We start from the raw sequence: 14,338 nt of genomic DNA, 5'->3' as shown, positions 1-14,338 counted from the left end.
TTAATAAATTCTCTGTCGCCACCAAAATGCAAACACAACATAATAATTCTTTATTTTCAAAATAAATAATTCTATTTTTTATAATATTTTTATTTACTGATTAATATATTTAATTTTATGTTTTCAAGAAATTAAATAGATTCATTTTTATTAAATTTTTATTGAATATTAAGATGAGTAATTTAAAAAAATATATATCGTGTATTTTCATATATTCATTTATTTTAAAGTATTTATATTTATTATTTTAAATTACTAAAAACTATATAATATTATAAAAACATCTTGATTAAATGAAATAATAAATAAGAAAGAATTATTATTTTTTGTAAATTAAAACACATAATAATGTTTAAAGAATAAAAATAAGGAAAAATATAAAAAATTTCCAGATGTTTTGTATACTGATTTAATTAATAAAAATATTAATTATATTAATTACTAATAAAAAATTAAACATTAATAAAAAATTAAAAATAAAAATTTAATTTAAAATGAAAAATATAAAAAATAACAGCAGTAAATATCTTGAAGACATTAATTTAAAATTATATTATAATACAGAGAAAAAAAATTTAGTTCTTTAATTTTGACAGTTAACATTTCCTTAATAATAATAGTTGCTGCATGTTTGATATTATCATTTTATATATAATTTTTTATTTTTTATTTTTTTTATAACAAAAATGTGCATTACTGGACAAATAAGCAGTGTCCTCGCCACTCTCGAGCTGCAGTCTGAAGACAGAGAGAAACCGAGAAAGAGAGACAATAGCCGTTACTTTCTCGGCATTGGAACGTTAGGTAAAGCGTTTCCCAAGTTAGTGTTCCACAACAACCAAAGTAATAGCTGTCTCACTATTTCCTCGGATTAGACCACAGCAACAGCAGCAATGGCCACTGGGTTCACTCTCATCTTTGCTGCTTCACTTTTCCTCTTGCTTCTCGGTTAGTTCCTTCCTTCATCAAACCATCTCCTCTTTCTTTCTTTCGTTTCGATTCTTACTTCCCTTTTCTAATTTCCCTATAAACAATGTCGGTGTTTCTATTTTTTTTCTTTCCTTTTTTAAATACAAGTAAAATAATAATAATAATAATAATAATAATAGTTCAACGAGGATTTAATTGGTGGTTCGATATTTAATTGGTGCTTGTACATACTAGATTAACAAAGGGAGAGTGGAAAACGCTGTTAACTACGGAAATGTGTTTTTAATTATGGTACTGTTATGATCTTAATAGAGTTCTTTCTAACCCTACCTATCAACTCTCCCTTTAGGTGGGCTTCTTGTTCTTTTCAATTTTTGGTACAGCTCATTTGTAAAGAAAGATCACTTATTACATGTCAGTTTGGTTAGTGTGGTACTTTACGGGGCCATTTGATTTCATTGATTGTTTAGAGTTGGAGATACAGCTACTAGAGCTTTATTATGAATCAATTCTTAATTTCATTATGAAATTCTGTGTCAGATTGTTGCTCTGGGAGTTTTATTGGGGTCTGTTATGGAAGAAGTGCTGATGACCTCCCTACACCTGACAAGGTGGCACAGTTGGTTCAACTTCATAAAATCAAGTATGTCAGGATTTATGATTCTAACATACAGGTTCTGAAGGCCTTTGCAAACACTGGTGTTGAGCTTATGATTGGGGTTCCAAATTCAGATTTGTTGTCGCTCTCTCAGTTCCAATCTAACGCGGATACTTGGCTGAAAAACAGCATTCTTCCTTACTATCCTGCCACAAAGATCACCTACATTACCGTTGGTGCAGAAGTCACAGAAAATCCTAACAATGCATCTATGTTTGTAGTACCTGCCATGACCAATGTACTTACAGCACTCAAGAAACTTGGGCTGCACAAAAAGATTAAAGTTTCCAGCACACATTCCCTTGGGGTTCTGTCGAGATCTTTCCCGCCTTCTGCTGGGGCTTTCAATAGCAGCCATGCTCATTTCCTGAAGCCCATGCTAGAATTTCTTGCGGAAAATCAGTCACCTTTTATGATTGATATATATCCTTATTATGCTTACCGCGATTCGCCAAATAAAGTGTCTTTAGACTATGCCCTGTTTGAGGCATCCTCTGAAGTTATTGATCCAAACACTGGTTTGCTCTACACAAACATGTTTGATGCCCAGATTGATGCTATTTACTTTGCACTGATGGCACTAAATTTCAGAACAATTAAGGTCATGGTGACTGAAACAGGTTGGCCTTCCAAAGGGTCGCCTAAGGAGACAGCTGCAACTCCTGATAATGCACAAACATATAACACTAATCTGATAAGACACGTTATCAATAACACAGGTACTCCTGCCAAGCCTGGAGAGGAGCTAGATGTTTATATCTTCTCTTTGTTCAATGAAAATAGGAAGCCTGGTTTAGAATCCGAGAGGAACTGGGGATTATTTTATCCCGACCAGACAAGTGTGTATAGCTTAGATTTCACAGGACGAGGTGCTGTTGATATGACTACAGAGGCAAATATAACCAGGTCAAATGGAACCACATGGTGCATTGCTTCGAGTAAGGCCTCACAAATGGACTTGCAGAATGCCATAGATTGGGCCTGTGGTCCTGGCAATGTGGACTGTACAGCAATCCAACCTAGCCAGCCTTGCTTTGAGCCAGATAACCTAGCTTCCCATGCATCTTTTGCTTTTAATAGCTATTACCAGCAAAATGGAGCTTCTGATGTTGCATGCAGTTTTGGTGGTACAGGTGTAAAAGTTGATAAGGATCCAAGTATGTTCATAAACCCATCACCAATACTACCTTTTTTTTTTTGTTCTTTTTGTCATGGGCTATTTATATATATATATATATATATATATATATATATAGGGGCATGATCTTCTTATTCTAAAAATTCTTACACTCAATTTAAGCCTTTCATTTAACTTAAATCAAACTCGTTATAATTTATTACTTCATTGGCATTAGATTTAAATTAAATAAAAGATTTAGATTGTTTGTAGAAGTTTTTAAGAAGATCCTTTCTTTTATATATATATATATATATATATATTGTCATGTGATTTTGCTTAGAAACTATTGCATACATATGCTAGATATGATTTGAAAAAAGCTAGTCAAAATGCAATTTTAGTGGAGGAGAGTATTAGTTTGTAGGTAGAGGGTTGAGTTTTATGTGGAAGTTGTTTGATATTCTTGTGTATCAAACTTGCTCGTTGAACTATCAATGTTTCCCAAAGTTGTTTCGGTAATTGTCTATTATCCTGACCTTCATGTCTGCTCTTATCAAAGTATCAGTGATAAACTAGTTGTTTTTTGCTTTGTGCAGGCTATGACAACTGCATCTACATGAGAGCTGGGTAAGTTCAATATAGGACATGATATTTGGTTTCTTCCTTTTATTTTTTGGATGGCCTTAAATTATTCAAGGAAGTTCAATGTATGACAAGAAATGACATTTGGTTTTTTCTTCCATTGTGGTTTTGCAGCAATAATAAAACTGTGACAAGCAATACAACAGCAATGACTTCAACCTCATCCTCTTCACAGAATGGAAATTTTTCATCAATTTCTACTTTTCTTCTTGTAACTTTTCTCTTTGCTTTAATGCTTATTCAACTATCCTGACAAGCTTGATTGTTTAAAGTGCAGCATGATTTTGCTTTGTTGAGATGTATGCTGCGTTTGAATTGCAAGGGAGAGGTAGTGGTTTAGTGGGGAGCTTTCATACAATGCTATGCATCAGAAAAGTGTAAACTCCTTTGCTGTTATTATAAAAGAAATTTCTTTTTTCACTGCATTAGAGCAGTGATAGGCCAGAACTCTGGATAATTTTTGTGTGCTTATTAGCGACAGATCTAATTAGCATGCTAAGATAACTAAACCTGTAGATAATTTAGCATTGTGTGAGATTATCTCAAGCCTAAGAAAATTTAGGCTATGGCAGTAGCGCCACTTAGATAGTTCATGACAGTGATACTATGCACCGTGTAGATTGTTCTAACTAAAACCAGTTCATGATAGAATTCGATTAGTAGTGTTGCTAGCCTTAATAATTTTACAACTAGATAATTCTTATCAGAGTGATATTAGTGACACAACGAATATACTAAGCAATTGAAATTGTAAGTCATCCAATGATATCTGCAGCGAGTGCAGATTGTTTTGCGGCAATGCAATTAGAAAATTGCAATTTTGTTGCTCCGAGAAACATCCTTGTTGGAGTTGATAAAACACACGCACACCCCAAAAATAAATATAGCATCAGGATTTGTCAGTTTAAATTCCGAACATATTAAATTGTTATAATTTAATTCTTCAAAATCTGATTACAAAATAGTTTGATCCATCTTATTACGCGTGACACTTTTGCAATTTAATTGATCCAACTTATTTCAATGATTTTAAAATACTTCTCGTTGTAAGTACGAAACTGTTACCTCTGTGTCGTTTTAAAATTTTTGTAATCTAAGTAGTTGTGATTATATATTATAATTGAATTAAAAAACATTTAAATATAATTCTTTTATACATTTGTTAAATATAAAAGGATTTATGTATAAGTCAAATTTTGTAGGTAAGGGGGATAATTTTGTCAATTTTACACATAAATTTAATGATTGACATAATCAGTATAAAGTATTTATTAAAGCTTACTAAGTCCATTGAAGTTTCATGGCTATTGTGATTTATACCTAATCACTAATAAGATCGTGTAAAATCCATAGCATTTAACACAGTAAGGCTTTGGTTTTTCTTTTCTTTTGACCGTAGTTAGGCCTAGTTTGGCCTTGTTTGGGATGATTATAGAAGAAGGGGAAATCAAACTGAAAAGACAGGAAATTGAGGCATATGAATCTAGAAAACATTTTTATAAACATTTATAAAATGTCTTTTACTTTTAGCATGTGTATAGAATAAAAATAACTAAATATTTTTTTTATCATTTTCTACGTAATCATGAAGAAGAAATTAAGATAAAGGTGATGTGACAATTCTGATTATTGTTTTTTAAAAACATAAAATGAAACTTACAAACATTTCTCGTATCAAAACATGCCGTTATATCTTGTTTGATATGCTTTTGTAGATAAACAAAAACGAATTTAGAAGGAATAACTTTTTCCATATATTTTGTAACATCTCCCTCGATGAAGAAAATAAAGAAAATAGTTTTTTTAATGCTATCTTATAATTACATGAATTATTATTATTATTTTACTTGAAAAAAGTCTTATTTTCTAGAAATCTTCATTCTAAATTTTAAAAAAAGGTATTAATAAAACTTGAAGGGTTAATACAGTAGTATAGTTCCATTATGTGTGCTGTAATTTATTCAGTAGGAGATTTAGTCTTCAAACTTAACTGGATGCAAATTTTCTTAGACTAGTGGCAGTCATGAAATGTAAACAAAATTAGTCATATACTTTTAAAATTAGAAACACCTCATGATCTACTTGGTAATAGAATAAAAAGTATTAAAATAGATTGAGTTTAATGACTTTATTCGAGTAATTAAAGTAATATGATATATAATGTGGATTATATTGTATAATTCTAAACCTAATTTTGCTTAACTCAACCTAATTTGGCAACTTGGATTTATTATTTTCAACCCTTATTTGTTTGAACTAATTATATATATAAAGCTATATCTTCACCTGTGAAGTATAACATGGAAATTTAGTTAAAAATAAAAGACATTTCTGATGAGTTTCATCAGGTTACTTAAATATATTAAATAACAAATATTGAAACAACTCAGAAGATTTGAGAGATTCAGGAGACACGATGCCATCACGCTAGTGGTCTTCCATTATCAAATTTGTTGACTACAATGATAGTCTTTGAACAAGTTATGCAAAATGGTGGCACGTTTGGTATAAGAAGTGTAAAAACATAGGTAAATAAAGATTTATGTATCTCACTGTTTGTAAAATCTCATCTGTAAATCTTAAGATAATCTTTTTAAAACTTCATTTTTAATTTCATAGGCGTCGTTATGCTTCATAACTATGTTTTGTCTAACAATTTGATCTTTAAACACTTTAATAATACTAATACTCATTTAATATCCTTTATTTTTCTCTTTTATTATACCATATCATTCATTATATTGTTTTTGCTTTCCATTTATCTTTAGACGTATAAAGCCAAAAAGATGTCTTTGAACAATTATTCTTTATAAAAAAATGAGTTAGCACACCTCCCAAAAAATAATGAGTTATGTTTACTAGCTCTATTTTTCTTTTCTTTTATTCTATTCAATTATATGTTCGCATATTCTTTTAAAAAATCATATTTTTTATATGAAATTATAACAGATAACAGGGTTTAAATTAAAAATTGGCCCTTCTATTTTTATTTTTCAATTAAGTTTTAGACTAGAGAATGGGTGGCGATGTGCAGACAATTTCAGTTCTGTTGAATAAGAATGATACAATGTGGCTCCTTTAAGATCCACCAAGTCATTATTTTGATATCAAATGTTATATAATGCAGGGTTGAAATCAGTCTATATCTTTTAGATTGCGCGTTACATTTTAAAATAAAAAAATGCTAATATTGAAGAAAATATTATACATTTTTATAAAAACAAATACTTTTATGAACATTTAACTAGTACTTTCGATTTATTTTTAATCTAGAATAGTTATCTGAATATCATTTTGTGGCGACTTTAAAAAGCAAATGGAAGATAGCATTTTATTTTATACTAAACATTTTCCTCTACCTTGAAATTTAAAAGGAAAAATATAGCTTACGCATACTATCTAGAGCTGTTGTTACCAGCCTATAGTGCAATTCTCAAAGCCCTACATCCGAGTCTCTTATTGATGAACCCGTTTTGTGACACCGCTATTTTGATCTTCAAAGTGATTTTAAGATAATCTAAAAAATTCACTTTTATAATATACGGACGTTGATAAATTTATGTGGTATCGTTTATTGCAAATTTAGTAATAGTCTTATTTCATTTTCAATTTTGATTTGACTGCTTCTCTGGTTACCCTTTTTTCCATCACTTTTATTCCTTGTAATCGAACTTAATAGAGCTGCTCTTTTAGAGTTAGAGCTCTGCCATGCCATACTATTCCAGTTGTTTCTTTCTTTGGTAGTTAATTATCCCACAATAGTCTAGTTTGTTTTTGGACCTAAATAAAAATTTGAAAGAAGATAAAAAGAAGAAAGTGTCCACAATATTTAAGTTGCTTCTCTAATCGTTAAGTTTGACTTTGGTAGTAGTCTAGCTTAGCTTTTAGAAAAATAAAATCTTTCTTTTTCATGGCTTTTTTAAAAGTTATTTTATAAGTGAATTTAGTTCTTGATTTTATTGAGTTTAAAAGTGTTTAAAATTGTTAAATTGTATTTAAATTTTAACGTGCATGCTTAATTTTTTGTATATGTATTTGTACTGCTGTAGTATTTTCTTTGTTCGGCATCGTCAGGGGTAAATGTATGTTTTATCTGTAAACTTTCAACAACAAAAAGAAGTGCACACACATAATCCTTATCTTTTAATAAATAAATCTAAGTACATGTTTAATTAAGATCAAAGTGAAGTAAAACAAGACCAAATCAGTTCAGTGTGCGAACAACATAAATAAATTAATTTAAACTTAATTTTAATACATTATCAGTATAAAATTACATTGTTTATAATTTTGAATGACGTAATAATTCATGTTTAATTGACTCAATTAGTGTAATTCAATCAAATTCCTAACCTGTTCAATCAATATTTTATTGAATTTTTGTTTAGTATCCTTAGTTGTAAATGTTATTGGACATTTTATCTATGAACATTAAAAAAAATGCATATTAGCACAAAAAAAATGCATAATCCCATTGTTTTTAACGAAACAATCTAACGAAGTATTAGCCCAATTAAGATCAAAATTAAGACAATACTAAATTGGTTCAAATTGTGCACAACACAAAAACAAATAATTAAAATTTAAATTTAACGTAAATATATTATCAATATAAAAAAATTCACACCAAATAATTTTTAATGATATAACAATTCATGATTAATTGACGCTTATTATAATTCAATTAAATTCTTTAAAACATTGTAACTCGATCAATCTATTATTAAATTTAATTTAAATAACGTTTAGAAAAGTTTATCGAGAGTTTATCAAAATTTTAACCTATTTCAACAAACTTATTAATATAAATCACCAACATAAGTTAAATTATACAACACAACAGGTGACAAAAATTAATTAAATAAGTACTCTAATTATTTGTCCAAACTCACCCTTAAACCATTTTCATAAAGCTAGTTTTCCTATGTAACATTTTACTCGTCAAAAGTACGACCTTTTTTTTTTCCCTTTGGGTCAAAACACTATTTTTTTTGGGGGGTCAACAAACTTCACGCCTAAGTTTTTTCTTTTAATATAAAATACAACATTCTTCAGATTGGGCCAAATAACCTAAATGATGGCCTAAACTAATTCTTAGCTAAAGTTTAAAATTTAAATGGAACGATACCGTGGAAAACAAGGTCCTGAACAACCCCTAACCATTACCATTAGCTAGGATATGGGCACAGTAGGGATCAACATCGCCTTTTTCCCAGCTATAACAAAAGCCTCCGACACAAAACAGAGCACAATCCTCATAATTCAAATTACCAGAGAGGTTAAGAAAGTAAAATCGGATAATAATTTGACAGGGATTATGCCTGGCATACTACATCTGGGATGTAAAACGACATGAGGTCACTTGATACCTTAATTAACTGAAAGAAAATAGTTTGCATCAGGAAAAGAAAAGGAGCTAGGGCCTAGGAATAAGGAGGTACAAATGTGATGGCTTTCTGCCAGATAGATAAGAATCTGCAATATATTGATAAATATGCCAACCATTATGCCATAGCATTAAAATTTAAAACCATTGAAATGTTTACAGGTACCCCACTAAAAAAGTACAACGATAGAGAATATAGTCATCATTTTTCAAGCACCAAACACTTTCTTCGCCACACGCAGATCCCCTGACTTTCGATACCAATAATATTATTACACTGCAATCAAGCATTCCATTTGAGGTCGACGCAAAAACTTGTACAGAAGCCAATGAAATATGCACGATAACAAGACATAAAGAGAGGATTAGAGACCCTGTTCAATGAGGTAATCACCAAGCCTTTCAACTATCATGTTGCATTGACCTGGAGTCATTGGTTCGTCATAAATGCCAATGATCAAGGCCTGACTGGTCTTCTTGACTGTAACACCACCAGGACCCTGGATAACAGAGGGAAAGGCTGATGTTACAATTATAATGGCCGAAATAAGCATGAGAAAACTTCTTCACTAAGATATTGTGCAAGAACACAACCGATATATGTTCATGAGTTCATATTTCAACACAGTATCAAAATATCTGAAAAGAAGAATCATATTTGAGGGTAATGTTTTATGTTAGCAATCCAAATACAATGTATTCAATTGTTGAAATGAAGCATAAGTAAATTTATTCCACACAAAGGTTGACATATTTGTATTTGTTTATAATTTAAAAGATATGCAATCCATAAACACATGGACATTGCATGAGGGTTCCATCATATGGGCTAAGGTTCAGAAAACTATTATATTTTGCTCACAATATCAAAATTCGGTTGCATAATAATACACCATATGCAATATCAAAGTTACCCTCATCGTCAAACAAAAAATAAATAAAAATTGTAAAATTTTGCCTATATTGTAGAGCTGACAATGAAATAGATGCAACACACTTAACAATTTATAGCATTATTCTAAAAGTATTATCAATATAGCTAACAATTTGAAAATGAATATCTTCACAGAAACTGAACTATCACAAATTCCAGATCATTACACTGCCTATGAATCTATGCAATCAAAATTCAAGCAAAGATCATAAACAATCTTCACCTTCTTCCCTCGAATGACAGCTCCAGGCTCCCCTTGGATCACCATATATTTTGTGCCACCGAGATACAATCCAGTTGGAGCAAGTGATCCAGGCTCAGCAAAGTCATTCATGATAGCAGTTATTTCCTCAGGCTTGAACTATACAAACATACATACATACATTATATTATAAATAAGAACGAATCAACAAAGACAAAACCAGATCTGTTGCCATAGCAGTTTATGAGAGCATCATATACTTGTAATGAACCAACCACTCATCAAAATCAAAAAGAAAAAACAAACAAATTTTTTTTAACATTGTAGTTATTACTTGCACAACATATAATCAACACTACTAAATTTAGATGTATTTTGCATGCTGATCCATCTCCAGTCTCCGTAACAAGATTAATTGCTGCAAACTTAATTTACAAACGCAATGAGCAGAGATCGGGAAATCTAGAACCCTCCATAAACAATCGAAACGAATCAATCCAATGAAAACAAAGAGTAAAGGAAGCGATATTGAGATGAAGAAGGAAACCTGAGGGAAGTTGGAGCTCTGAGCCCAAACGCTGCCATCGTGGCCGATAATAGCAGCAGAAGTGAGATGATTGCCTTCGATGTCGCAAAGAAGGTGCTCATCGACGTAGGCTTGCCACGACATGTTGTGAGAATGAAGAAGATTGAGACTTTCTCTACGAACTGAGAATTTTCTCGCGAGTGTTTGGCTGCTGAGAAAATGGGTAAGGATTGGGAGTGCCTCTTTGCTTCTTAGCTGCGTTGATATTACGGAGATATAAATCGGTCTAATAACGCTGAAATTACCTCAACACCCTTTTCATTACCCTATTTTCGCTGTTTCGGGTTGGCAGAGAGTGGAGAAAAGAAAAAATATTATTATTACATTCTTTTAATATATATAGTAATTTTTTAAAAAATATATAATAATTAATTTAATATTGTCAATACGTAAATTCTATTAATTTTTTTTAATAAAAACTTATCATACATAACATTTTACTTGTCTATAGTTTTTTAAATCTATAATATAAAAAATTATATGCAATAATCTTTTATAAAAAAATATAATATTTTATAATATTAAATGTATTAATTACATTAAATTCTGTAGTTTTTAATAAAATTTATTATATATAATTTCTTATTTTATAATTAGAAAATCGGTAGTATTATTATTATTATTTTAAAATTAAATAGAAAATATTAATATCAATCTTTACGAAAAAAATATCAAAATTTATTAAAAAAATATTTATAATCTGATAATATTTTTATAAGAATTTATTATTTTTAAGATGTTTTAAATGTATTAAATTGATATTAATAAAACTAATAAATATAGAGTTAACCGTTTTTTTTTTTTTAAAAGAAGGATAGAAAAAGTTGTCATTTTCTTTTCTTAAAGGTTCACCGTCGCTTCTAAACTTTTTCTTTATCTCTTTTCGTTTCCTTTCTTTTTCAAATGGGGACATTGTATTAGCTGCTACCAGTTACTAGTTATTATCACCCTCATTTACCATTTTTGAAAAACAAGACTGCCAATTCCTGCGTTAAGATTTTTGTTTTAATGCTTCTATTCAAATTTGAAAGAGTCATGGCTATTTTGACAACGTGTTTGACATTTAATCGAAAATTTTCGCACTGATACACGCACACAAGAATCACCTTTTAAAACAATAAATATTTAAATTTATTGACTTTTGATATAATAGGATCAATTAATTAATAAATTAGTATTTGTACAGTCATGTATTTTAATTTATAAGATTTTAGAAATCTTTGTTGATTCTTAATTCTGTAAAATTAAGAATATGGGAGAATGGGAGAAGAGTGCCTAACTCATTTTGATGTCCCTAACAAGTGACCATATAGAACATATAATGCTAAGGAGAAAAGACATTGTCTGAAAAAATGGAAATATTTCTATGCTTCAATATCCACACCAAATGAAGAGAATGTGAACAAGTTTCGTTTCACAGCCACAAAGAACACAATGGGTAGGATTGGCTCAATTGTCATTTGTAAGGACGATGCCTTAGCGTTCAAATCAAGCCAAGACCGCAACACACTACGCAGATTTCACCGACAACCACCCATCATTGCTCTTTGCTAAGGTCCAAAACTGAGGTCTCTGAAACGTTTAGGTTCTTTGGGAAAAAGGATTTTGAAAGAATATTTTCTTCAAATTAATACATTATATATTATTTATAACAATAACAATAAATAGTATATTTTACATAGATAAAAATATTATTATTACTTATTTAATTTTTTTTTAAAAAATTTCGTACATGATGGGGATGATTTCTTAGTTCATGATGAGTTATATTATGCTCATGTCAATTCTAGACATTTTATGTACCGTTTTATTAGTATTACTCTTTATTGTTAATTTTAGGCATTTTAAAAAATTATTATATTAAATATATAAAAAAACATGATAACTAAATCCATTTTTAATAAATTTTATTACTATGTATGTTTAAAATTAATTTAAAATATTAATGTTAACATTTGTTATAGTATTATCATTATTATTTATATATTTCAGTTGTATCAGTTACCTTATTATGCATTTTCTTTTTTCACTGTTCTATTTCTTGTGCACTTTTTTGTAAAAAAAAGTTTATATATGCAAAGCTTTAAAAAAATCTTAAAAATGAAGCAATGGAAAAGATTGCCGTATATGTTTAATTGTAATCTGAAAACTCACTCTTTGTTGAACTTCTTTTATGGTAATCTTATTTGCATTGTTATATTTCGTAATTATATTGTCTTAAAATATGATGTATTGAAAACTAATGGTAGCAATAAGCGGAAAACTTCACTAAGTTAGAAAGAGTAAGACACATATCAATCAAGTCATTTAGTTTGGCATCATAGGTTAAACATAGGAGCATTGCACAATAGAGACCACCCTAAATCTTTTTAGAATGCATGATATGTTTTTAAAATAAGAAATTGATGAAAATAAAGATTTTTTATTTTTATTTTACTTATATACAGATATTTTTCTGACTATCTAACTAGTGGTTTTATTTTATTTTATCAATAATGATTTTCTGAACCTCAGTTTCTAGTGAAAGTAAATTGAAAACAACATTTTCTTTTCTTCTAAACATTTTCCTTTCAAGAATGTAGTGCAATCCCTAAAATTCCTGGATATGATCACTCGGCTTTTTTGGTCATATGACAAAGTTTGTCTTTGGGTTTTTCTCTTTTCCCCACAGTCCAAACCCCACACATGTTTCTTTCCCAACAACACTGCCAAACCCTTCTTTATTCTTTTTCAATCACACATGGACATTGCAACCTTCACGATAATTGCGAATTAATAAATTTTAGAGTGTGGACTAATTAACAGTAAGAAAAATTGTATCAATAGTTAATTTAATTATACAAATTATTTAAGATAATTTAATTCATCAGAATTGATTGGAAAACCTTTTCATATAGTTATTTTAAAAAAATACAAATTTATTTATATTAGTTAATTTTAAAATATTCAAATTTTCACGGTAGAATGAGAAGAATGATAATTAAATAATTTGATAAATTTTATTTATTATAAACTCTAAAATCTTACTTATCTTTAAAAAAAACTTTTTACACCTCTGATTAGTTTGCCAAATGTACCAAGTTTAAACATAAAACAGTTTTTAAACTTAAAAAACTTGTTTATTTAAGCAATATTACTTCTTAAACGCACTCTTAGTGTGTGTTTAACTAAATTTATTTAAAAAAAATATATTTGTATCAACTTCTGAAAGTCATAAAAAGTTAATTACTCTTCACTTATCCACTTTAGACATTAAAGCCTTTGCTTCATTTTTTTTTTGTTTTGTTATTGATGAAAGGAAATCCATCTTCTGATTAAAGCTGCTCTTTTTGTTTAAAAATAATTTTAAATCCTTCTATTATTTATTTTTACCAGTCTTCTTATTATTAAATAAAAATATTATCATATATTTTTATTTTTAAGATAATAAATACATACACGTACTTTATAAAATAGTAAAACAATTAAAAAATGAATAAAAAATATAGCAACACTCCTTCGCTTATTTCTTTACAATTTCAGCCAGCTCAACGTTACAATTATTATTTTCACTTTACTTATTTCATTTGGCATTATTTGTTTTGAACTTGGTAATTAAAATAGAATCATGAAAAATATAAAGAAATAAGATGTTAAACTTTATTGACTTTTTCTTTATTTAGTAACCTTTTTGAAAATCCTTTTTCAAATGTTAAAGAAGGTTTTGAAAATAACGTGTTAAGTTTAAAGAAAAGATAAAGGCAATATATCTATCTATCTATATATCTATATATATATATATATTATATATATATATATATATAGAGAGAGAGAGAGAGAGAGAGATAAATAGATAGGTTTACTGTATAAACTCAAAATTATGTTCAATACTTAATATTTA

At 29.0% G+C, this 14,338-nt stretch overlaps 2 protein-coding genes across 2 annotated transcripts; one reads left to right on the top strand and one right to left on the bottom strand.

Moving 5' to 3' along the window:
* Positions 1 to 708: 708 nt before the first annotated feature.
* Positions 709 to 3,836, top strand: LOC113855238 (glucan endo-1,3-beta-glucosidase 13). The gene is made up of 4 exons (XM_027486790.1): positions 709 to 948; positions 1,471 to 2,745; positions 3,305 to 3,335; positions 3,465 to 3,836. The coding sequence occupies exons 1-4, from the start codon at positions 894 to 896 to the stop codon at positions 3,601 to 3,603; spliced, it is 1,500 nt and encodes a 499-aa protein (XP_027342591.1). The 5' UTR covers positions 709 to 893; the 3' UTR covers positions 3,604 to 3,836.
* Positions 3,837 to 8,596: 4,760 nt separating this feature from the next.
* Positions 8,597 to 10,664, bottom strand: LOC113856535 (profilin-1-like). The gene is made up of 3 exons (XM_027488382.1): positions 10,420 to 10,664; positions 9,894 to 10,031; positions 8,597 to 9,236 (listed from the first exon to the last, which is right to left on the bottom strand). The coding sequence occupies exons 1-3, from the start codon at positions 10,540 to 10,542 to the stop codon at positions 9,102 to 9,104; spliced, it is 396 nt and encodes a 131-aa protein (XP_027344183.1). The 5' UTR covers positions 10,543 to 10,664; the 3' UTR covers positions 8,597 to 9,101.
* Between the last annotated feature and the right edge of the window lie 3,674 nt (positions 10,665 to 14,338).

The sequence above is a fragment of the Abrus precatorius genome, unplaced genomic scaffold (genome assembly GCF_003935025.1).
Source record: "Abrus precatorius isolate BTA unplaced genomic scaffold, Abrus_2018 Scaffold11, whole genome shotgun sequence".
NCBI lineage: Eukaryota > Viridiplantae > Streptophyta > Magnoliopsida > Fabales > Fabaceae > Abrus > Abrus precatorius.
Note: the sequence above shows the minus strand (reverse complement) of the source record. Positions and strands in the feature narration are given on the sequence as shown.

Excerpts from the sequence above, each read along its gene's own strand:
- LOC113855238 (XM_027486790.1), top strand. The coding sequence starts at position 894 with ATGGCCACTGGGTTCACTCTCATCTTTGCTGCTTCACTTTTCCTCTTG. Across the intron at positions 2,746-3,304 it reads AAAAGTTGATAAGGATCCAA|GCTATGACAACTGCATCTAC; the intron begins GTATGTTCATAA and ends TGCTTTGTGCAG. Across the intron at positions 3,336-3,464 it reads TGCATCTACATGAGAGCTGG|CAATAATAAAACTGTGACAA; the intron begins GTAAGTTCAATA and ends GTGGTTTTGCAG.
- LOC113856535 (XM_027488382.1), bottom strand. The coding sequence starts at position 10,542 with ATGTCGTGGCAAGCCTACGTCGATGAGCACCTTCTTTGCGACATCGAA. Across the intron at positions 10,032-10,419 it reads AGAGCTCCAACTTCCCTCAG|TTCAAGCCTGAGGAAATAAC; the intron begins GTTTCCTTCTTC and ends ATGTTTGTATAG. Across the intron at positions 9,237-9,893 it reads CTGTCATTCGAGGGAAGAAG|GGTCCTGGTGGTGTTACAGT; the intron begins GTGAAGATTGTT and ends TCTGTTATCCAG.